This window comes from Pseudorca crassidens, chromosome 12 (genome assembly GCF_039906515.1).
Source record: "Pseudorca crassidens isolate mPseCra1 chromosome 12, mPseCra1.hap1, whole genome shotgun sequence".
Classification (NCBI taxonomy): domain Eukaryota; kingdom Metazoa; phylum Chordata; class Mammalia; order Artiodactyla; family Delphinidae; genus Pseudorca; species Pseudorca crassidens.
The window spans coordinates 69,730,284-69,754,421 of NC_090307.1; the positions used below are offsets into that span (position 1 = coordinate 69,730,284).

Sequence of the window (24,138 nt, forward strand, 5' to 3'; positions counted from 1 at the left end):
TTTACCGGGGTGGACACCGAGGCCCAGAGTAGGCAGAGGGTTTGCTCCAGGTCACAGAACAAGTCTGCAGCAGGGTTGCAGAGGCTCAGAGGACAAGAATCCGGACTTCTGCCCAGCATCTAAGTTGCTGAACGCACAGGGACTACACCCACCAGTCTGGGTGGAGAAGGGGCGGGCTACCAGGTGGGGCGGGGCTTACTCACGTTCCGCCTCCGCCGCCGGGTTCGGGGGCGGGGCCTTCCTCCAATCAGCAGCGCTCCAACATGGCTCCGCGTTTGTGCAGCATCTCTGCGGCGGCTCGGCGGCTGCTGGGGCGCCCGGGGCCCGGGGGCCGGGACGTTGCGGCTGTGGCTGCAGCGCGGTATGAGCCGGGCCGGGCCAGGCGGGGGCGGCGCGCGTGGGGGGTGCACGCGTGGGGGCCAGGGTCTGGGCTTGGGGGATGGGCAGAGACTCGGGCTTGTAATCTAGTGGTTAGAAGTGGAGCCATGGGGAGGAGGTCTGGTCAAAGAACGGGGGAGGTGGGAAAGGTATGCGCAGGGTCTTTGTCCTGTTGGGTGCCTGGCTCTGGGCTAAGAATGAAGGGTAGGGTGAATGAGAGGGGCGGGTCCTGGGTCCTGGGGAGTGGGAGCTGTCAGAGGGCAGGAGGAGTGGCCCCTTCCCAGGCCTTTGCGGTGATTGTGAGATAGTCCCCCTGGGGGCTTCGAGGAGAGGCAGCACCTCCTTCCGGAAGTTCTGGGGGTAAGAGATATGGGGAGCAAATGGGAGATCCCTAAAGGCCGTGGCTGCACAGATCCTTTGCTCCCCAACCCTGAACAGTAGAAGTGGGGCAAAGGAGGCCTGAGAAAGGATGTGAGTTGCCCAAGGTCACTCCCCCTGCCATCCTGTGGCGGCACTGGGTCTGGACCCAGGCCTCCTGACACCCCTGTGCTCTTTGCACCACAACTGGTGGCCTCCTGGGAGAGGGAGGCTGGCTGGGCCATGGGCTGGGCCTGGGCTTTTGTTTGGTCCCTGCTCTGGGCTGAGGCAGGGCTGGGCCTCCCTGACTCCGTTTCTAGTACCCTATACTTCCCCCATCTCTGCTCTTACCACCCTGTACACACTTGCCTGTCCCTGCCACTAGAGCATCACCTCATATTTCTGTTTCCCCAGCCCCTGGCACAGGGCTCACAACAGTGTATGCTCAAGAACATTGGCCAAAGAAGTGAGGACACCTGTCCCCCCACCTGTGGAAAGGAGGGGTCTGTGCTGCCCAGCAGCGCAGGCATGAAGCTGCTGAGTTCTGTTAGGCTTTGCTGTGAGATGATCTAGAGTGCTGTGCAGTGGGGGTCAGGGGAGGCTGGGAAAGAGGAGCCAGGTATGTGCCCCCAACCTGACTGCCCAGTAATTGGGGAGAAAGCTGATAACATGGAGAGAGCCTACCTAGAGTTTGCCGGGCACCAGCACATCTAACTCAGCCTTTTTCAGTGGGGTGACCTTGCATGAGTCATTTGGCCTCTTGAAGTCTCAGATTCCTAATCTGTAAAATGGGGGTGATAAAGTAGGATGTATTTCATAGAGTTGTTGAGGATTAACAAGGCCATGTGTGCGACGTACCCAGCCGCTGATGAATTTGCTGCAAATGTTGCCCCTTGCCCAAACCTGTGTCTCAAGCAATTTCTTCATGAGCCCCGAAGATGTCAGGGCTGAAGGGGCTTTGGGGAGATCACCTCCTGTGAGCCCCTTGTTTTCCAGATAAGGAAATGGAAGCTGTGGGTGGGACCACACTGCCCCAGGGTTACAAAATTGGTTGGTGGTAAAGCCATTTGTGTGGCGAATAGCCAGAGGCCACAAAAGGAGCATGGGACATTAAGGCAGCCTGCTGCTCCTCCCTTATCCACTCCTTAACCTTGGATGGGGCACTGAACCTCTGGGATCCTTGGTTTCCTTCTCTGTAAAGTGGGAATGGAGATCCCTGCCTGGTGTTTTTCGTAGGATTGCTGTGCAGGTACTTGGATTAATACTTATCAAGTCCCTAAAGGACTGCTTCAAAGTTACTTACTCCCTGATCCCACCTTGGATACCTGGGAATCCTGCCGACCCTCCATCTGCCCCGTATCTCTCTGGAGTCACTAGAGGGGCCCTCTGGCCTCTGAGCTTTGGGGGCCACTGGGGTATAGACACCGTGTGGGCTTTGAAATCGGATAGACCTGGATTGGAATCCTCTTGGCCATTGAGTAATTGTTCTCGAATAAGGCCTGGTACATCTCTGAGCCTCATTTTTCTCTATTTTGTTTTTGAGCCTCATTTTTCTCAAGAACATATTGTGAGGATCTGTTCTCAGCACATAGAAAGTGCTCAGTACACAGCAGTTGCTACCGCTGCATCAGTAATGCTCTCGTTAACAGAACTTTAGTTCTTCCAGTTTGTCTTCTAAAGACACACTTCAGGAACAATAAGCAGAAATGTGGCCCCTTTTTTTTTTAATTTATTATTTTTGGCTGCATTGGGTCTTCGTTGCTACGCACTGGCTTTCTCTAGTTGTGGCGAGCGGGGGCTGCTCTTCGTTGCAGTGCGTGGACTTCTCATTACCATGTCTCCTCTTGTTGTGGAGCACAGGCTCTAGGCACACGGGCTTCGGTAGTTGCAGCAGGTGGGCTCAGTAGTTGCGGCGCACAGGCTCTAGGGCACATGGGCTTCAGTAGTTGTGGCACGCGGGCTCAGTAGTTGTGGTACACAGACTTAGTTGCTCCGCGGCATGTGGAATCTTCCCGGACCAAGGCTCAAACCCGTGTCCCCTGCATTGGCAGGTGGATTCTTTTTTTTTTAAATTAATTAATTAATTTATTTATTTTTGGCTGTGTTGGGTCTTCGTTGCTGCGTGTGGGCCCTCTCTAGTTGTGGCAAGCAGGGGCTACTCTTCATTGTGGTGCATGGGCTTCTTATTGCCGTGGCTTCTCTTGTTGTGGAGCACGAGCTCTAGGCACGTGGACCTCAGTAGTTGTGGCACGTGAGCTCAGTAGTTGTGGCTCACAGGCTTAGTAGTTGTGGCGCACAGGCTTAATTGCTCCGCGGCATGTGGGATCTTCTTAGACCAGGGATCAAACCAGTGTCCCCTGCATTGGCAGGCAGATTCTTAACCAGTGCGCCACCAGGAAAGTCCTGTGGCCCCTTTCAGCCAACTCAAAACAGAAGAGTGTTTCAGGAATGTGCACAGAGCCAAACTTCCTAGCATATCAATCTAGAACATTCCAGAGCATTTTCATGTGGTGAGGCACCAGATCGTTGATCCCTATTGAGAGTGCAAATGTGTCTCAGAAGTTCTCATCTGGGACAGATATTTACTGAGCAACTCCCATGCTAAAAGCATTGTGCTGATACCTTGAGGGGTGGACACCGTCAGCTCTGGGCTTCCGGTGTGGCTGGGGAGACGAGACATAGCTCTGGGCTTCCAGTGTGGCTGGGGAGACGAGACATATTCACATGAAAATGATGGAGGGGCTGAGGGCGAAATAGGAGAGGTTTTTTTTTTGGCCGAGCCCCACATGTGGGATTTTAGTTCCCCTGACCAGGGATCTAACCTGTGCCCCCTGCAGTGGAAGCACAGTCTTTTTTTTTTTTTTTTAAATTGGAGTATAATTGCTTTACAATATTGTGTTAGTTTCTACTGTACAGTGAAGTGAATCAGCTATATGTATACATATATCCCCTCCTTCTTGGACCTCCCTCCCTGCCCCCCCTCCAGCCCCCCAGCCATCCCACCCATCTAGGTCATCACAGAGCACCCAGCTGAGCTCCCTGAAGCACAGAGTCTTAACCACTGGACCTCCAGGGAAGTCCCAGGAGAGATGTGTTTATGGAAAGGGTTGAACTGGTTTTTCTAGTCCTAAGGGGTGTTCTTCTTTTTCTTTTTTTAATTTATTTAATTTATTTTATTTTTTGGCTGCGTTGGGTCTTCATTGCTGCGCGCGGGCTTTCTCTAGTCGCGGCGAGCGGGGGGCTGCTCTTCATTGCGGTGCGAGGGCTTATTGCAGTGGCTTCTCTTTGTTGCAGAGCTTGGGCTCTAGGCGCGCAGACTTCAGTAGTTGTGGCATGAGGGCTCAGTAGTTGTGGCTCTCAGGCTCTAGAGCACAGGCTCAGTAGTTGTGGCACACGGGCTTAGTTGCTCCGCAGCATGTGGAATCTTCCTGGACCAGGGCTCGAACCCGTGTCCTCTGCATTGGCAGGCGGGTTCTTAATACTGCACCACCAGGGAAGCCCCACCTTAATACATTCTTAATATAGTTTAGATACCAGACTCTTTGGTGTTTCTGGGATGATTTACTGAGATTACATGAAGAAAAGAAGGAAAGAAAGTAAGTTGGGACTGCCTTAGAGCAGTGATTTTCGGGCCTGAGTGTGCATCAGAATCCCTTGGCAGGCTTGTTAAAACCCAGATTGCTAGGCCCACCCCCAGAGTTTTGGTTGCAGTAGGTCTGGGATGGGGTCTGAAAACTTCTAACACGTTCTCAGGTGTTGCTAACGATAGGGAATCTTGGCTCTGTGGTCACCAAATTTAAGAGGGAATTGGGGACTTCTCCGGGAGTCCAGTGGTTAAGACTCTGCACTTCCACTGCTGGGGGCATGGGTTCAGTCCCCGGTCGGTCGTGGAGCTAAGATCCCACATGCTGCGTGGGGCGGCCAAAAAAATAAACAAATAAAAATTAAAAATAAAAAAAAAAAGGGGAACTGACTCTGGAAAGCTTGGCAAAATAGATTAGAGCTAGAATCCCAAGTGGAGACATCCAGCCTTGTTTTATGGGCAGTAGGGATCCATAGAAGATTTTCAAGTGGACGAATAGCATCACAACCATGGTGCATTACAAAATTGATGGTCAGGTTAGGAAAAAAGGGAAAGAATGGGAGGCAGGAGCTCAGTTAGGAAGTTAGGTAGGAAGAGTGATATTAGCTGCACTGCCGTGTCTGCCCCATTCTCTACAAGGCAATCCTATTGCTGTTATTTTATGGATGAGGTAAATGAGTCTCAGAGAGATGACGCTGGGCTGGGATTAGTCCTGGATTTGTCCAGAACCTGTGTTCTTAAGCACTAATTCTGCTGGTGGTGGTGGGGATGGAAAGGGCCCCTGAGTCCCGAGTCCACACTCTGAGCCAAGGTCCACACTTTCTCTCCTTTCTTACCTCTCAGATTTCATCATTTTCATGCACCCGTGTCCCCCCACACGCCTGCACTCATTCCCCAAACGTGGTCTGAGCATGTGCCACATCCCCAACACTTTTCCAGGCACTGGGGATACAGCAGGGATACACGAGACAGACAAGCTCCCTATCCTCCTGGGGCTCTGCTTCTAGTGGGAGACAATAAACAAGGCACATAATAAACAAAAACATTCTATAACGTGTTAGAAGGAGCTACAGAAAAATAGAGAGCAGGGTGAGAAGAGTTGGGGAGTTCAGGGACAGGAGAATGTTGTGATTTCATTGAGAAAGTGAAATTTGAACTCTTGAAAATGTGAACCCTCGGATGCTAGCTTCAAGTTCAGACCCTGCCCTGGGATATTCTTGGGACTTGTAGAAAAGATCCTTAGAGATAGGCTGCTCTACCCTGCTCTTTTGACACGTGGGGAAACGGAGACCCAGAGGCAGGAAAGATTAGACAGTGGTGGGAGGAGATGGGAGCCCATCAGAGCTCCTGGACCCGCTCACTCCCCAGCCCCCGGGGTCCCAGGCTGTCTCTTCAGGGCTGGCCACTTGGCTGTTTATCTTGGTCAGTGCTGATGTTAATAAATTACTCAAAGCCCAGTCCTGGAGCAAAGGTCTTGGTTGACAAATAGTAGGAGTGGCTGCCCTCCCTGTCACCACCCCTTCCAGCGGAAGCAGCCTCTCTACATTCAGACCAAAGGTCAGGTCCCTCTGCCGTGGCTTTGTTAAAAACACCTGGTTCTTCACAGTATCTACCTGATGCTAGTTCCCCAGGTTGGTGCCAGATCTGAGGTGGGGCTGACTATAGAGGAAAGAGATCTGGGTTCTTTCCTGAGCTCTCTGTCCCTGATTTGCTATGTGACCTGGGGACAAGTGTCTTAACCCTCCCACCTCCGACCTTCTACTTTCTCATCTTGAAAATGGGGGCATTAATAATATCAACATTATGATATCCTTACATAGATTCAGCGGGATCACGTTAAGCTGATCACAGGTCCCTGGCACAGAGGATATCCTCAGCCAACGTTAGCCATAGTGAGGCTCCCTTATTCTGGTCCCAAATTTTTCACAGTCTACATCGACCATCTGACGATAACTGTCTGTTTTTTGTTAATGAAGCAAATACACACAAAATGATAGAAAGCCTATGAATTTGGAAATACTTTAAACAGTTTTTTTTTACCTTTACAAAAAATTATAATGAATAACGAAAAGTTTAACCATCTTCCTCTTCCCTCTCCCAGGTAAGCAGTATTAACAGTTTGGGACTGGGATTTCCTGGGCAGTTCAGTGGTTGGGACTCGGCACTTTCACTGCTGTGGCCCGGGATCATTCCCTGGTCGGGGAACTAGGATCCCGCAGGCTGCTTGGCGTGGCCAAAAACCAACCAACCAACCAACCAAGCAACAAAAAGCAGTCTGGGACAGATTGTTACTTATCTTTCTCTATGCTTATACAAATATTTCACCACTTTAAGATGCTTTTTAAATTTTATCAGTCCCAGTACTTGCTCCATATTTTGGAAAAAAGCAATACTTTGATTTACAAAACGTTTATCCTAGCCACAGAAGAGGCTTGAAAAAGGAGAGGACTTGCTGATGGGGCCCCCACTGCCAGGCTCCTTGGCTAGAAATCATCCAGCGGGAGGCTAGTGTTTCAGGCCTGGCTACAAGCTGCACCACTGCTGTTAAGTAAGATGATTTACCACATTTGGCAGCCTAAAAGTAATCCCCACCCCTGCTGGGACCTTGTGTGGGGAGTGCAGTTATGATCTGGCAGGACCTGGTGGTTGGTCCCCCTGCTCTGAACAAGGCACGTCATTCATTCATTCATTCTCACAGCAACACAGCAATGTGCACAGGGCAGATATTTGTCAGTTAAGTGTTGGCTGGATGAGTGAATGAATCTTGCCTTGTGATGCCTTTGACCCCCTCTACCTGCCTTTATCTGCCAAATCAGCCCTGGAGATTTGGAGACTGGCCAGATCACCTCCTCTGGAGAGCCAGCCCAGACTTCCAGAGGCCAAGTTCAGGCTAACACATCTGGGCTCTCCCAGAGACCTCTGGCTGTAACTGTGTTCCAAGGTCCACTTCTCCCAGCAGACTGTGACCTCCTCAAGGACAAAGTGTGCTTGTCTTGGGCTCTCCATTTGTGGGGCTGGGATTGGGCACAGGCCAGGTGTAGTGTGAGCACCAGGGAGGACGGTGAGTGCAGCCCTCTTGTCAGAGGGGACAGAAATTGCAAAGAAAGCACAGAGTGAAAGAGCCTGGTTGGTTCAGGGAGAAACATAGCTGGAGAGCGGGATACGCAGGTTGGGGATGGACAGGATGGGAGGCTGCCAAGGTAGGTTGGGCTGTCATGGGCTTTGGACATCAGGCAAGATGGGTGCGGGGTTGATCCTCTTGGCAAGGGATGCAGTTGTGTGGTCCAAGTGGACGACCTCTTGGAAAGGGGTGAATTGGAGGCAGGGAGGCTGGAGAGAGAGGCGGGAGGTGGGGCTGCCTCTCCTGGCCTCCTGAGCCTCCACAGAGCTTCAAGAAGCGAACTGGGGAGCCAGGATCTCTGTAGAAAGGACCAGCTGTGCTCAGCTGGCTCCAATGATATGACATCTTCTGGAGCTGCCATGGGATTCCGTGGCTTCATTCCCAGAAATGTGTGTCACTAGCATTGGGGAGCAAGGCGTCCGAGCAGATGTAAGCAGGTCCCCCCTGAACTCTGTCCCGCAGCTTCTATTCCAAGGACAATGAAGGCAGCTGGTTCCGTTCTCTGTTCGTACACAAGGTGGATCCCCGGAAGGACGCCCACTCCACCCTGCTGTCCAAGAAGGAGACCAGCAACCTCTACAAGATCCAGTGTGAGTGGCTGCTGAGTTGGCCAGCCCGCCCTCCCAGGGCCTCTGGGGGCCTGCAAGGCTCTGGCTGGGACTTGAGAGGGTCTGGGACATCCCGAGCTGTCCTGGAAGCCCACACCCTGTGGGGCTACCCCCAGCACAGCTCCCCACAGACACCCCGCTCCCCCTCGCTTCACCTCCTGCTCTCTATCCTCTGTTGCAGTTCACAATGTGAAGCCCGAGTATCTGGATGCCTACAACAGCCTGACGTGAGCTGACCCTAACCCTAACCCTCGTGTCCCAGTCCCTGCTTGGGTGGGGACCTCTATGCAAGCCCTGTTCTCCATGCAGAAATCCAGGGGGGTATAGATTTCAGAGCCACACATCCTCTCGTGCAGCCTCTGCATCTTAGAGATGGGGAGACTGAGGCCCAACTTTGCGGGCCTGAGTTGGAAGCCTCATCTCAGGGGCTCTGGTGGCTGGTGTGAGCCCTCCCCCTTCTCTGTGCCCCTCCCACAGGGAGGCTGTGCTGCCCAAGCTGCACCTGGATGAGGATTACCCCTGCTCACTCGTGGGCAACTGGAACACATGGTACGGGGAACAGGACCAGGCAGGTGAGCTGCCCACCCCCCAGCGCCACTGCTGCCCAGCCCAGGTGGCTGCCCTCCACTCCCTCTGCAGCGGCACCCAGAGGGGTCTTTCTAAGTGCAGCTCCCGTCAGCTCACTCTCCTGCCCAAACATCTGTGGCGGCTCCCTCTGCCCTTGGGGTGCCCCACGAGGCTCTCGAGCCCTTCCCTGCCCAGTGTCAAGCCTTGTCTCGCCACGTCCTGCTGCTCGCTGCACGATCCCACCCAGGACTCTTTTCTGTTCTTCAGATGGATAGTTTTTCCCTCTAGTTCCACGCTCTTGTTCATGCTGTTTCGTCAGCCTGAAGCATTCTTTCTCCTTTGCCTCCTCTACTTGGCTCACTCCTCTACTCACCTTTTATTTTGGTGTAGACATCACCTCCTCCTGGAAGCCTCCCCTGATTCCCTCCACCCCAGCTGGGTGAGGCACCTCTCCTGGCTCCCCAGCCCCCAGGACTTGCCTCTTCACAGCCCTGATCATGTGCCCTGTTCTGTCTGTCTCCCCGTGGAGGTGGTGAGTTCCAAGCGGGCGGGGGCCCTGCCTTTCTTCACCACTGAACCCCTGGTATGCCGTACATATTTGTGGAATAAAAGGGACTCTTGTCTGAGCTGGTTCCTTACAGCTTCCCAGCGGTACCCCAAGCATGCCCCATCCCACCCCAACATGCCCACCTCAGTTGGCACCAGCTGTGAGGACCCACACATGCATTTGGTTCACTCACAGCATCCCAGCCACTTACAGGGGCCTTGGCATTTAGATCTGCACTGTCCAGGAAAGTAACCACTAACCACATGTAGCTACTTAAATTTAAATTGAGTAAAGTTAAATAAAATGAAAAATTCAGTTCCTCAGTCACACTAGCCACATTTCAAGTGCCCATTGATAGAAATATGTGGCTCGTGGCTACCGTCTTGGATGGCACAGCTGTAGAACTTTTCCATCATAGTAGGAAGTCCTTTTGGACAGTGCTGATTAGACTGCGTACAGCACAGGGAGCTCCTCTGGTGCAGCCTTGATAGAGGGTCCTCTATGCTTCCCTTGAACACTCACAGCTATGGGGAGCTCACTACCACACAAGCCAACTTATCTCATCCTTCAACTACCCTGATAATTGTATGTGTTTTGTTTGTTTGTTTTTTAAATCTGTGATCTGCAGTTAGGTAGATTCTCTTAATCATATATTCTGTTTCAGTAACAGTCACTGACACATTAATAGTGGGGTAGGAGAAAAGCTGTCTTCCGTTCCAGCCCCTACAGTTTCCCCATTTTAGGTACAACCTAATCAGTTCCAGCAGTACTTCTTGGATTCTTCTAAGTATCTGTTAATTGAGAAATGAACTTTGAGGAATGGGAGCGTGAATTTTAAAGCATGCCCTGTATTTTGTGTATCTTGAGGGGTTGTCCCCTATGTAGAATCATCTGGGGAGCAGATCCACTGAGCCACCCCCTGGGAGTAGGGCTCAGGAATCTACATTTTAATGAATTTGTAGATTCGGGTTTTTTGTAAAAAACCTCCAATCCATCGTCCACTATCATTGTTAGAAAATTCTTTCTTCTCATGGGCCTTGGATGCCCTCTTTGTAACTTTTACCTCTTGGCCCCTAGAATTAGGCTAATGCCTCTTCCACAGGTTAGCATTCCTGGTCTTAATAGACTGCCATCCATACAGTACTTTTGCTGTTTCCCTTGGGAAAGAGGCCTTTAAACCATAGGGTCAGACCATTTTGCAGATGGGAAAATCAAGGCAGAGATGGAGTCAAAAGGCAGGTGAGCGACCAGCTGGGGATAAGTAACAAGAGTCTGAAATGCCAAGCCACTGGCCAGCCAAATGCTCTCAGCCTTAGCCTGCCCGATTGACCTTTTAGGGACCTTGCTCCCTTGGCCCCAGCCATGCTCCCAAGCATGACAAGACTGTTCCTTCTCTTGCACACAGACTAGGTTTCTTTATTACTGGAAGGTGTATCAGGGTTTTCCTGGGGCTGCTGTAAAAAGTACCAACTACTGGTGGGCTTAAAACAACAGAAATCTATTCTCTCAAGTTCTGGAGTCCAGAAGTCTGAAATCAAGGTGTCGGTAGGGGCATGCTCCCTCCAAAGGCTCTAGGGGAGAATCTTTTCTTGCCTTTTCCAGCTTCTAGTGGTGGCCGGAAATCCTTGGCACTCCTTGGCTCACAGATGCATTGCTCCAATCTCTGCCTCCTTAGTCACGTGGTGTTCTCCCTGGGTGTCTGTCTTCACGTGGTGTTGCCCTCTGTGTCCAAGTCTCCCTCTTCTTATAAGGACATCAGTCATTGAAGTTAGGGCCAACCCAATATGACCTCATCTTAGCTTGACTACCACTAGAAAGACCCTATTTCAAATAAAGTCACATTCTGAGGTTCTGGGTTGGCATGAATTTGGGGGTGGAGGTGGAGGACACTATTTAACCCAGTACAGAGACGGTGATAAAATATGCAAACGGTACAAAGAGTTTGCAACGAAAAGTAAGCCTCCCTCCTGCCTGTGAACCCCAGGCCTCAGTTCTTTGCCCCAAGGGCATCTCCTGTCACAATCTCGATGGCTCTCCATCAAGAGGTGGTACATAGACCAGCATCTCTGGATATGTTCTTCCCCCTCTAAACACACGTGGTACCGTACCTCACATGCTGTTCTGTTCCTTAGCTTTTTTCCTTTAATTCAGTGTTTTGGAGTCATCCATCTCTGCCCATCAGACCTACCCCTTCCTCTGGCCCAGCCTGTCCCCCACAGGCCTGGTGGTCTGCTTTACACATGCGCAGCTCCTAGGGTACAAGTTCATGTCTGATCCTCTTGTTGCTACTTAAAGAAGTTTGGGTGGGAGCGTTATTCTCATTTTCAAGATGAGGACATTGAGTCCTAGAGGGGTCAAAGGCCACCTGGCAAAGCTGCACCTCAAACCTAGGTCTCCGGGTCTTGTGTCTGGCTCTTCCGCCTGCCTAGAGCTGCCCGCACCAAGGCAGAGGGAACTCAGAGAGTCCTGGTGCTATAGGGAACCAGACTGGAGCCTCCCCTTTTACATACACACCTAACCAGCCTCGGGGTAAGCAGGGCAGGGTCCCCGCAGCCCCCTGACCTGTACCGTCCTCCCTGCCTCCCAACAGTGCACCTGTGGCGATTCTCAGGTGGCTACCCAGCCCTCATGGACTGCATGAACAAGCTCAAAAACAACAAGGTATGTTGGCATACACTCGGCAAACCTCTCCAGATGCTGGTTCTGGCTCAGCCCTGTGCTGGGGGCTGCCTCCGTCACCCTGTGGGACACACCGATGGGGCCGGGGCACTTCCTGGCTGCCGTGCCCAAACCACCATGCCCGCAGGAGTACCTAGAGTTCCGAAAGGAGCGGAGCCAGATGCTGCTGTCCAGGAGGAACCAGCTGCTCCTCGAGTTCAGCTTCTGGAACGAGCCACAGCCTAGAGACGGCCCCAACATCTACGAGCTGAGGACGTACAAGCTCAAGGTGCTTCCCCCGCCAGCTCCCCGCCTGTCTCCCACCCCTCCTGCAGCAGCGCTGCTTTCCTGGTACCCTGAGGTGGGCGGGCCTGGTGCCCCAGCACCTAGATTGGGGCTTCTGGCCCCAGAACAGAGGTGTGTGTGCATGTGTGCACACGTGCACACCCAGGCGTGAGTCAGGGCCCCATGAATAAGGTGAAGCGGCCCCAGGAGCTGCAGAAACGTGACAGTTTCCCATCCCCACCCAACAGTGATGCTTGAAGTACCAGAAGGGGGCTCATTCGCCTCCTCTGCTCTGGTTCTCTTTCAGCCGGGAACCATGATCGAATGGGGGAACAACTGGTGAGTGGTGGTTCTGGGGAGTTGGGGGTACCCTGCCCACCTGCCCCATCAAGGCCCCTGGTGGACCACCTTTCCCAGGGCCCTGTAGCAGGGAACCCGTCATCCTCCATGCCATCTCCAGGAGATGGTGATGATCCAACCAGGGGGGTGAGGATTCTCTAGACCACTGTGGTAGAACACCCAGCCAGCGGCTGCACCTCCGTCACCCTGGTCCCTGATCATTTCTGAGAGCCAAGGGCCCTACCTCAGGTTCCTCCCTTGATGTGTAACTGAGAAACCAGCCTGGGAACACCCCGGAGGGCCCTTTGCACCGGCCCTGGCCTCTGCCCCACACTTTTCTGCCATCCCCAGGGCTCGGGCCATCAAGTACCGGCAGGAGAACCAGGAGGCAGTGGGCGGCTTCTTCTCGCAGATAGGAGAGCTATACGTTGTGCACCATCTCTGGGGTAGGCTGGGGACCCTCCAGGACCCTCTGTGGCCCCCTTTCTCTACTCTCAGTCCATGTCAACAATGCGAATACATTAGGGCCCTTGTGGAGCTTACATTCCAGCAGAGGGAGATACCACCTCAGACATAAAGTAACAAAAAAGATAATTTCAGATTATTACAAATCATAAAGAGAGAGGGAGAAATAATGAAGAAAAATATGGGAAGTTTCATTGGCTTGATAGACTAGAACGCCTCTCTAAGGAGGTGAAATGTAAGCTCAGCTAAAGGATGAGGAGTCAGCTGTGAATTGCCAGGGAAGGGTATTCCAAGTAGAGGGAACAACATGTGCAAAGGCCCTGCGGCGGGGAAAGGCCTTCAGGGTTTTGAGGAGTGCAAAGGAGGCCTGTGTGGAGGGAGTGGGGAAGAGAGTGGGAAGATGTGGATCGACCAGGTTAGACTAGGTCTTGCAGGCCATGGGGATGAGATGAGTTGGGATTTATTCTTTTTCTTTTTCTCCTTTTTTTTTTTTTGGCTGCACCGCGAGGCTTGAGGGATCTTAGTTCCCCAACCAGAGATCGAACCTGATCCCCCTGCACTGGAAGTGTAGAGTCCTAACCACTGGACCATCAGGGAATTCCTGGGATTTATTCTAACTTCAGCGGGCGACTGCTGCAGCGTTTCAAGCAGCATGAAATGACCTGATTTGTGTTCTAATGGTTCCTCTGGCTGCCATGTGCTTTGTTGGGAGCACTTTGTAGGGGAGCGAGAGAGGATGTGGGGCATCAGGAGATGGTTATAGTAGCTCAGGGGGGAGAGGATGGTGGCCTGGCCTAAGGTGGTGACAATGAGGATGCTGAGAAGTCCACAGATTCTTTGGTCTGGAGGTGGAACCAATCGGACTGGTGGATGAATTGTCTGTCTGGGGTGGGGGAGGGAGAGAGGACCCCAGGACACCAAGACTCCTGTTTGAGCAGCTCTGTATTGCTTACTGAGACCCTTGGAGGAGCAGGTTGGAGAGTCAGGAGTGTACTTTTGGTCCTTAGAAGTGTTACCTTTGAGACACTGACACATCTGAGTGGAAATGTCAAGTGAACACTGGATAATCGAGTCTAGAGCTCAAGGGAGAGTTCTGGGCTGGAAATACACAAGAAATGTACTGATTGGATGAGATTGTCAAAGCAGACAGTGTTTGCTAACAGTTGGAGGCATCCGGGGAGGAAGAGACAGCAGGGCAGGGTTTGGGGCACCAGAAGGAGGGCCTTGTGCTGGGTACAGGCTCAGATCCTCTGTGCCTCAGGAATGAGCCTATGCCTTCCCCCCACAGCCTATAAAGACCTGCAGTCTCGGGAGGAGACCAGAAATGCTGCCTGGAGGAAGAGGGGCTGGGACGAAAATGTCTACTACACAGGTGAGCACCTCCTCTGAGGTCATCTGCCAAGAGCCCTATCTGAGGATGGAATCCCCTCTGCAAGTAGATCTGACCTTGTTTGATTACCTCTCGTGATGGAGAACTCACTTTCAGGACAATGAGTTAGTAGGTTCCTGTCCTGGTGGCATGCTCCCCGGGATGCAGGCTGTCCTGGGTGAGTGCCCTAAGGGACAATAACACAGCCAGGTGGTCCCTGCCTCAGAGAAGTGTTGTAGTTGAGCACACAGTGTGACCTTGGGCCTGGTTCTTCACCTCACTGATGCTGTTTTCAATCTGTAAGGTGGCAATGGTGAGAAAGCCTCCCTCAGAGGGCTGGAGAAGCTAATTTATGAAAAGTGCTTGGCCTAGACTCTGGCGCAGAGGAGGCGCACAGTCAATTTTTTCGAGCAAGTTTTTTGCCTACAGCATTTGCCACTTTGCAGGGACCCCTGGGAACCACCTGGAGTCAGTAGGTGCTGGGTGAGCACTCACTGTGTACCAGGGACTGTGGTGGGCGGGAGTTGGGAGGCAGAGAATGCCCTGCCCTTAAGGAACTTACAGCTGAGCTTCCACACTTAACAGCTGGTGTGTGGGAGAATGCATCTCCTGAAGGAGTTAGCGGGAGTCTCGCTCTTCCAAGTGTGGTCCCAAATGACAGTGTCAGCATCCCCTGGAAGCTTGTTAGAAATGCCCAATCTCAACCCCCTACCTCCCCGCACTGAATCAAGATCTGCACTTGAACGAGAACTGTAGGTAATTTGTAAGCATGGTAAAGTTTAACTGCACTGAGCAGGAGGAAAGAGTCTGACCTTCTGGGTGACCTTGGGGTGACCCACTCTGAGCTGCAGTGTCCCCACCTGTAAAATGAGTCAGTTGAACTAAATCAGTGTTTTTCAAACTTTAGCCCCTTGAGGACACCCTCACAGCTTTTGTCCTGCCAATTTTCTTCTGCTACAATTATTTTCTTGATCTCTTCCTTTAAATCCCCCTGCTTTGTTCTTCACCTAGCTTTGTCCTAAGCGATAATATCTGTGAAATCACTTTTAAGCTATGCTGGTTGTTTTTTCACATACATAGGAAGTAAATACATAATTATGAAAAAAATTTAATAAATAAATTTATTTATTTATTTATTTATTTATGGCTGTGTTGGGTCTTCGTTGCTGCGTGCAGGCTTTCTCTAGTTGCGGCGAGCGCGGGCTACTCTTTGTTGTGGTGCGCGGGCTTCTTATTGTGGTGGCTTCTCTTGTTGTGGAGGACAGGCTCTAGGCATGTGGGCTTCAGTAGTTGCAGCACGCAGGCTCAGTAGTAGTGGCGCATGGGCTTAGTTGCTCCACGGCATGTGGGATCTTCCCGGACCAGGGCTCGAACCCGTGTCGCCTGCATTGGCAGGCGGATTCTTAACTACTGCACCACCAGGGAAGTCCCAATTATGAAAAAGTTTAAAAGCTGCCTTTCATCACAGCCTAAGTCCCCTCATATCCCACAGTTTGGGAGATGTGGTGCTCTCCATGGGCCATTCCAGGAGAGCAGTGGGGTTTCCCTGTCTCAGCATCCCAGGCCTCCTCCTCCTTCAGGGGCTAGTTTTGGGCGGTTGGCTCACCTCAGCCCCCTCGTGACCTCTGCCTCTCTCTCTGCAGTCCCCCTGGTTCGACACATGGAGTCTCGGATCATGATCCCTTTGAAGATCTCACCTCTCCAGTGATGCTGCCGCTGCCTCCACCTCCTCCCACCTCTCCCTCAGGGTAGCCATGGACAGAGGAGATCCCAGCCCTGATGTCTTGGTTTTCTCTCAGACTCTGTGGACTCTGGGAGTAGTGCTCAGCTCAGAGAAGGGGGAGCTGAAGGATGATGGGGTTCTGAGGACTCGCAGCCCTGTCCAGACCCTTCCCACCTTCCCCGCACACCCGTTCCCCTTGCTGGAAGCAGTTGTTAATTTCTCTGAATGAAGAACAGCAACCTTCTGTGTCTTTTCACATTTTCCCCTAAGATTCCTCATCTCAAGGCCACCAGTCCATAATCATCACCATGGAAATCCTCAGCTTTGCTTAAGTTGTACAAAAGGTAGTGTGTCCATTGGTTAGAGGTGGGGTGGGAAGGGAGGAGGTCAGACCAGGCCAGGCTCTCAGGAATTCCCTGGTCTCTACTGGCCCACCCACTTGGTGGACAGTCTGAGCCAAGTCCCTTCTGCTGGAGAAAAGCCTAGAACTTCCTCAAGAAGCAAAAGGGAAAACCCTCAAGTTAGCTAAGTCAGCAGGACATCCACATATTCCACCCAGAAAGGCTGGGAAAAGGGATGGGAGCTGGGAAGGACCTGGGGGAGGGAAGCAGAATGGAACAGGAACCCAGAAGGTAGAACTTAGAACTCAGAACTTGGGTTTGAACTGAAGAATTTGGAATACAGAATTGGGAAGATAGAACAGAGATGACAGAAGACCACTTGGGGAGGGGTTCCTAATACAAGACAGTTGGAGAGAGGTGCATCTCTTTCTTCCCACATAATGAGGTTGAGAACTTGAACAAGTTGTTCCAGCCCTTCTGTGCAGGGAGTGTCTTCTGCCCTCCCTATTGCCTTCCTGCAGGCAGAACTACGGACTAGGTCCCGTATTTCCCTCACCCCGTATTCCTTTTCTCCCTCTTCACATTCTCTCAGCCCAACCCTCATTCCACTGGGCCATCAGGTGTGTTTAGTGGGGTCAGTGACTTTGGGGACCTCCTCAGTGACCCCCACACCTCATGAACTTCTGAGTATCTTGATTCTGCCTCCGTTTCAGGAAAACTTGTGGTGGAGTCACTGATGGAACCAGTTAAATATTTACTATAACCATGGTGTCTTTTCTTCATCTGCAAGGAAATTTGGCAAGTGCCCCAGGCAGGGCCAGCTTCGCCGGTCCACCTGGCTGATCTACCCCACTGGAGGTTATTGCGTTCCCTGAGCTACTTTTGGGGAGGGCCTCCTTCTACGGCAGAAGGAAATACACTGCATAACCAGGGATTCAGGACATCAGTGTTTCTATCTTCAGATGAGTAGGATTTACTGAACCTCATCAGTACAATTCATACCAGGGGTAGAAAATACTTGAAGCTGTCAAATGCTGCGTTAGATTTGTGACTCTGTCCTAGGGCAAATCGGGCCTAAAATGGGGATGAACTTGTGGGGGGAAAGAGGCGGGGTTAGATGGGATTAATGCCCACCTTGACTTGCTGCTCTTGCTAGTGTGGGATGTTCGGGTGAGTATGACAGTGGTTAAGAATCCAGGTTATGGAAGCAAATTCACAAGTGTCCAAATCATGGCACTACTACATTCTTGGGTTATCTTGGGCTCTCGACAAATTCATTCAACAAATACTTGGCCGAGCACCTACTAGTTGCTGGGCATAGCTTTAGGCGCTGGGGAAAGAATGAACGAGGCACATAGTCTTTGCCCTTGCAACTTCGGTTTCCTGGTTTCAGAGGGCAGCGTGAGGCTGTTGGCCGGCTGGGACCCGCCCAGACAACCCAGGTGCCACCAGCTCCTAGACCCCTTGCAGCCCAGCAGCCGCCCGCACCGCTTGGTGGCTGCGTCGGGACCCTTCGCGCTCCGCTTCCGGCCTCCACGCCTCACTTCCGGTCGGCCACTCCTTCCTTCCGCTTCTCTGTGGTGCGGGAGCTGTGGGAAGTGGCTCGCTGGCCGCGACAGGTCGGGGTGCAGTGTGGTGAGGAGAGGACCGGGGTGGGGCTGGGCGCGCTGGGACTGGTGTGCGGACCTCCCGAGGGCGTCCCCGGGCTGGGGTCTGACCCGGTTCTCCGTCCTTATTCTCCGGGGACCCCGGCCGCTCGGCGCCGCACTCTCAGTTTCCTCCTGTGGAAAATGGTGGCTGCAGCATCGTCAGGCCTTATGGGGCAGCTTCTAGATAACGACCACCACGGTGGTGGTGATATCAGCTCACATTTATTATGCGCTTGTGTGTGCCAGGCACTGTCTACTGTCTTGCCAAAGTCAGGATTTCGCACACTTAACGCTTTTCGGGTCCCTCTGTGAAAAATCAACTTATCTTGTACGATTGTTTACTAAAGGCTTTTAATTGAGTCACTTTTAAAATTTAAATTTACTTTAAAAGAAAAATTTAAATCTTTACCATAAATAGAAAACTTTTCTCACTTGTCCTATGCAGAAGGTAGTGATAAAAATTAATGTATTTAATATGTAAAGGTTATCGTTAATAATTGTGGCTAGATTTCATTGTCTAAGGGTCTGAGATAGAATCCTTTTGTTAACAAAAGGACGTTGTCATTCATAGGTGTTAAAGACTAACTAGGGAAATGACACGTTCTTCTTGAAGCAATCAGAAGTTTCTAAAAAGAATTGAAAGGGATTAACTTTCTCCGTAGGTGTTTAACATTATTAACCACTTGTGTACCATCTAAAGCCCTGCTCTCAGATCATCTTCATCACCTGCCCCAGTGGAGCGCCTCCTGCGTTAATGTCCACAGCCACCTCTGAGGTAGGGATGGCTATTTTCATTTGATATGGAAGGAAGTAGATGCAGAGAAAAGTGAAGTGACTTGTTGCAGGACTCAGCCATGAAATAGAGGACTGGAGACTCCAGCCCAGGGTTTCTCTGACACAACTCTGTTGAGGCATTGGCTCCCTCAATAAGTGTTGGTGACAGATTCACTGGGGTAGGGGGGTTAGTGCTGCCCACCTCAGAGGCTGCTGGTGACAGTCAGTAGAGGTAGCAGAGAGAGGATACTTTGTGACGCTAGAGGCCCATGAATGTATGTTCTGTTCTTTTAAATTTTTTATTTTCTATTTTATTTTATTTTTATTATTTTCTTGGCTGCGTTGGGTCTTCGTTGCTGTGCGCGGGCTTTCTCTAGTTGCGGTGAGCAGGGGCTACTCTTCGTGGCTTCTCTTGTTGTGGAGTAGGCTCTAGGCGTGTAGGCTTCAGTAGTTGTGGCACGTGGGCTCAGTAGTTGTGGCTCGCGGGCTCTAGAGCTCAGGCTCAGTAGCTGTGGTGCATGGGCTTAGTTGCTGCGCGGCATGTGGGATCTTCCTGGACCAGGGCTCAAACCCGTGTCCCCTGCACTGGCAGGCGGATTCTTAACCACTGCGCCACCAGGGAAGTCCCTATTCTGTTCTTTTAAATTTTCGCGTCAACCAGGGAGTTGATGGCATCGCCAGATGACATGGTGGCAGCACTACAAGATACAGTAACGTAGTTGTCAGGAGCACTGCTGTGGCATGGGTTGGACCCTAGCTTTAGCACACTAGGTGTGTGACCTTGGGCAAGTCATTCACCTTCCTGACCCTCAGTGTTCTCACCTGTAAAATGGTGCTTGTTCATATCTGAGAGGATCCTTGTTATAAGAACCAAATGAGAACATACCTTTGAAGTGCTTAGATCAAGGTCCAGCACACAATGATCAATCAGTTGTGTTGAGAATGGGCTTATGTGCCTGGCTGAGGAGTTTGGTCAGTGGGGTTGTGGTGGTGCCTTTAAAGGAGGTGGAGTTGGGGAAGATGAGTTCATTTTGAACAGTCTGAGGGATGATTCTGCTTTTTACAGAGGATTAAATTGAGGCTTTGGAGGGTTGATGACTTTTCTTGAGTTACCAAGAGTGTAAGCGGGCACAACTGCTAGTTAGACTTCAGTATTCTGACTCTAGGAAAATCTCCAGTTCCAACTCTGGAAAAGCTCAGAAGCTTTCTCCTCTTAACAGGTCTCTGCTGTTTCCTCCTGACTTCACCAAACAACCATGTCATCGGAATCGAGCAAAAAACGAAAGCCCAAAGTGATCCGAAGTGATGGAGCTCCAGCTGAAGGGAAGCGTAATCGTTCTGACATTGAACAGGTGAGATCAGCCAGGGCTGCTGTGCTGCTGAGAAATTGCAGCTCGTGGCCAAGCACCTGGCTGTGGGTTTGCAGCAGCCGAGGATCATAGGCGTAACCTCCCAGGTGGCCTCTGTTTGACCAGGTGCCTGGAATTCCCTTGGCTCTTCAAGACCTGAGAATCCATATCAGATTTAGCTGCAGCATCCCAAGAACCAACAAGCCTGTACTAGACACGATTAGTGCCTGAACAGAGAATGCATTCTAGTATGGTGTGTGTCTCCAGCTTTCCTGATGGTCAGAAGAAGGCAGTCCATCCGCAGCGGCCACTAAGGCTTTGGAGATGTGACATCCCTGGTCTGCTACCGAGACAGTACCAGAACCATGTAGCTAAAGAACGTCTTCTGAGGCCTGAGTGCTGTTGTAGTCAGCAGGTTCTTCTTTTGCTGTTTCTCTGTCCTTGAATCTGTCAAGCTAATTTATGACTTAACAATTTTTTTCTTCTCCATTATGGTTTATTACAGAATCTTGAATATAGTTCCTTGTGCAATGCAGTAGAACCTTGTTGTTTATCCATTCTATGTATAATAGTTTGCATCTGCTAATCCCAAACTCCCAATCCATCCTTCCCCTTGGCAACCACAAATCTGTTCTCTGTGTCTGTGAACCTGTTTTGTAAGTAAGTTCATTTGTGTCATATTTTAGATTCCACATGTAAGTGGTATCATATGATATTTGTCTTTCTCTTTATGACTGACTTCACTTTGTACCTAATCTCCAGGTCCATCCATGTTGCTGCAAATGCTATTATTTCATTCTTTCTTATGGCTGAGTAGTATTCCATTGTCTGTATATACACCACATCTTCTTTATCCATTCATCTGTCGATGGACAGTTAGGTTGCTTCTATGTCTTGGCTATTGTGAACAGTGCTGCTATGAATGTTGAGGTGCATGTATCATTTCTAATTAGAGTTTTGTTTGGATGTGCCCAGGAATGGGATTGCTGGATCATATGGCAACTCTATTTTTAGTTTTTTGAGGAACCTCCATACTGTTTTACATAGTGTGCACCAGTTTACGTTCCCACCAACAGTGTAGGAAGGTTCCCTTTTCTTTACTCCCTCTCCAGCATTTATTTGTAGACTTTAATGATGGCCATTCTGACTGGCATGAGGTGGTACCTCACTGTAGTTTTGATTTGCATTTCTCTAATAATTAGTGATGTGGAGCATCTTTTCATGTGCTTCTTGGCCATCTGTATGTCTTCGTTGGAGAAATGTCTGTTTACTCTTCTGCCCACTTTTTGATTGGGTTGTTTGGTTTCTTGTTATTGAGTTGTATGAGCTGTTTGTGTATTTTGGAAATTAAGCCCTTGTTGGTCGCATCGCTTGCAAATATTTTCTCCCAGTCCATAGATTGTATGACTTAACTTGATTTTTTGGTTGGTTGTGGTTTTTGTTTGTTTTTTAACTAGAATAGAGAAACATACCAGCTTCAACTTAAATGGAAGATGATGCTTTCCTCAGATTTAGGAAATTAAAATTAACGAAGAACCTTATCCTTTGGGAGGTATTGATTCTGACTCTTTTTTAAAAAAATTAAATTGAGGTATAATTGGTATATAACATTATATTAATTTCAGGTGTACAACATAATGGTTGATATTTGTTTATTTTGTGAAAAGATCACCGAAATAAGTCTAGTTAACATCCAACGTGTTACATAGTTGTTACAAAAATTTTTTTCTTGTGATGAGAACTTTTAAGATCCACTCTTTTAGCAACTTTCAAATATGCAATGCAATATTTTTAATTGTAACTGACTCTCTCTTAAAGAGATGTGTTTGTTTATGCCAAAGTCTGGGAGACCAATTAGGATATTTTAGTTTCTGCTAAAGCTTGATTTGACCGTCTAAACACCCATCAGTAGAAATTTGGTTAAATGAATTCTGGTTCATCTATATGTAGCCATTTTGATGGAGATTTATATTTATTGTGATGGGAAATTGCACTAAATAGCATGAACAATATCCCATTTTATTTTATTTATTTATTTATATTTTTTATTTTATTTATTTTTTTGCGGTATGTGGGCCTCTCACTGTTGTGGCCTCTCACTGTTGTGGCCTCTCCCGTTGCGGAGCACAGGCTCTGGATGCGCAGGCTCAGCGGCAATGGCTCACGGGCCCAGCCGCTCCGCGGCACGTGGGATCCTCCCAGACCGGGGCACGAACCCGTGTCCCCTGCATCGGCAGGCTGACTCTTAACCACTGCGCCACCAGGGAAGCCCTTATTTATTTTTTTAATGTATTTATCCACAGTACTAACAATGGAGTTACTTCAGGCTGGGAGGTGAGATTATAGGCAAGTTTTCGTTTTGTTTTTGATACTCCTCTCTATGTTCTGAATCTCTGACACCAAGCATGCATTTTATAATCAGAAAGAGGAAAAGAGGAATTCTTTTCCATGTTGAAAAAAAGAAAAACATTTGATTTGCAGATCAGATCCTTTAGAGACCTGATTTGGGGCTTCACTGTTACTCATCTCAGCCAAGTGTCCCTGTTCCAACAGAGAGACTTTTACTCTCCACCCAAGGCCTATATCCTTGCCTCCACAGGAAGGTAAATACTACAGCGAGGAGGCTGAGGTGGACCTGCGGGACCCTGGCAGAGACTATGAGCTGTACAAGTACACGTGCCAGGAGTTGCAGAGGCTCATGGCGGAGATCCAGGACCTGAAGAGCAGGGGAGGCAAGGATGTGGTAAGGAGTGGGGCTGGGAGGACACGGACCTGGTGGGTCTGCATGGATGGACCTGTTTCGCACCTATCAGAGCCCTTCTTTATATTGGTCTTATGTCCTGCCATCATCATGGGGTTAGAGCCTGAGGGCTCCAGAGACCTGCCTATTAATTTATTGTAACATCACCACCCAGTCATCAATTACAGTCATGAAAGTACAGGATAATTAATGTTTTCCATAACTGTAATTTGATAATTCATCCAAATGATATTTATTAAGTGCTGGGCGTGGAGAAATTATGGTACATGTCAATCACCATTGCTATTATAAGGCTAGATATGTACAAATAAATCAGAGACCAAAAATTAAAGTATTAATATTAAATGAAAAAAAAGGTTTCAGAGCAGAGAAGCAAAACAGTGTGACTGAAAACTAAATGGGTAAGTTCAAAATAAAACAATCCATATTTTTCCAGGAATCTCACTTATTTGTTCTTATACTGGCCAATATTGTTAAGATTATTACATTCTATCTATTTTACTGTAGTCAAGTTTTACAGTTGTAATTCTGCTATTTTCATTTAAATTATTCTGTAATGTTGTTTACAGAGGTCAAGTTGTATGGCATGATGTTGTCGTTGTTAGGATCTCTGTGTACATTGTGTAGAGACAGCTGTTGTTTGCATTGGCTGCCTTTGCTCCATCTTTGATTCCTGTTACTTTGGTCCAAGTAGAAATTAGTTTTTTATGCCTGGGAACCTTAAGCATTCCCTTATACAGTCATTCTTCCATTTCCCCCGACACTTCTTATGGTTCTGAGCTCCTTCCAGTGTCTGTTTTTTTTTTTCCCCCCGGTATGCGGGCCTCTCACTGTTGTGGCCCCTCCCGTTGCTCCGGACGTGCAGGCTCAGTGGCCATGGCTCACGGGCCCAGCCGCTCCGTGGCATGTGGAATCCTCCCAGACCAGGGCACGAACCCATGTCCCCTGCATCGACAGGCGGACTCTCAACCACTGCGCCACCAGGGAAGCCCTAGTGTCTGTTTTTGACTCTGGATGAGGATGAGCAATGAGGGGCTGAAGGAAGCTGAGCCAGCTCCAGTTGTCAAGGTCTTTACCAGTTTTTTTGGCCTGTAGGCAATTGAGATCGAAGATCGGAAGATCCAGAGCTGTGTGCATTTCATGACTCTAAAAAAGCTTAACCGATTAGCCCACATCAGGTTGAAGAAAGGAAGAGATCAGACTCATGAGGTAGGAGCTGAGAGATTTAACCCTCCTCTTCCTCCTTCTCATCCCATCTTTAATC

General features: G+C 49.9%; 2 protein-coding genes across 12 annotated transcripts in view; both read left to right on the top strand.

Annotated features, from left to right (window-relative positions):
* The first annotated feature begins 224 nt into the window (after nucleotides 1–224).
* On the top strand, nucleotides 225–16,256 carry NIPSNAP1 (nipsnap homolog 1). 4 transcript variants are annotated; one of them, XM_067700329.1, is made up of 11 exons: nucleotides 225–361; nucleotides 7,902–8,029; nucleotides 8,229–8,274; nucleotides 8,525–8,619; nucleotides 11,752–11,822; nucleotides 11,968–12,108; nucleotides 12,412–12,443; nucleotides 12,795–12,889; nucleotides 14,197–14,280; nucleotides 14,863–15,033; nucleotides 15,921–16,256. In XM_067700329.1, the coding sequence occupies exons 1-10, from the start codon at nucleotides 264–266 to the stop codon at nucleotides 15,000–15,002; spliced, it is 930 nt and encodes a 309-aa protein (XP_067556430.1). In that variant the 5' UTR covers nucleotides 225–263; the 3' UTR covers nucleotides 15,003–15,033; nucleotides 15,921–16,256. The 4 variants fall into 4 exon arrangements, with proteins under 4 accessions (XP_067556430.1, XP_067556431.1, XP_067556432.1 ...); XM_067700330.1 differs by lacking the exon at nucleotides 14,863–15,033; XM_067700331.1 differs by lacking the exons at nucleotides 12,412–12,443; nucleotides 12,795–12,889.
* A 1,626-nt stretch (nucleotides 16,257–17,882) lies between these two features.
* The window catches only part of THOC5 (THO complex subunit 5), a 32,220-nt gene continuing 25,964 nt past the window's right edge, over nucleotides 17,883–24,138 (top strand). For 2 of the 8 annotated variants that reach the window (XM_067700320.1, XM_067700325.1), the window contains exons 1-5: nucleotides 17,885–17,960; nucleotides 18,691–18,765; nucleotides 19,985–20,116; nucleotides 22,713–22,856; nucleotides 23,970–24,083. In XM_067700320.1, coding sequence (XP_067556421.1) covers nucleotides 20,021–20,116; nucleotides 22,713–22,856; nucleotides 23,970–24,083 — 354 coding nt within the window. In that variant the 5' untranslated portion in view covers nucleotides 17,885–17,960; nucleotides 18,691–18,765; nucleotides 19,985–20,020. Of the gene's footprint in view, nucleotides 17,977–18,652; nucleotides 18,766–19,984; nucleotides 20,117–22,712; nucleotides 22,857–23,969; nucleotides 24,084–24,138 lie in introns of all 8 variants that reach the window. The other 6 variants (XM_067700326.1, XM_067700327.1, XM_067700328.1 and 3 more) reach the window with 5 other exon arrangements.

Excerpts from the sequence above, each read along its gene's own strand:
- NIPSNAP1 (XM_067700329.1), top strand. The coding sequence starts at position 264 with ATGGCTCCGCGTTTGTGCAGCATCTCTGCGGCGGCTCGGCGGCTGCTG. Across the intron at positions 362-7,901 it reads GCGGCTGTGGCTGCAGCGCG|CTTCTATTCCAAGGACAATG; the intron begins GTATGAGCCGGG and ends TCTGTCCCGCAG. Across the intron at positions 8,620-11,751 it reads CGGGGAACAGGACCAGGCAG|TGCACCTGTGGCGATTCTCA; the intron begins GTGAGCTGCCCA and ends GCCTCCCAACAG.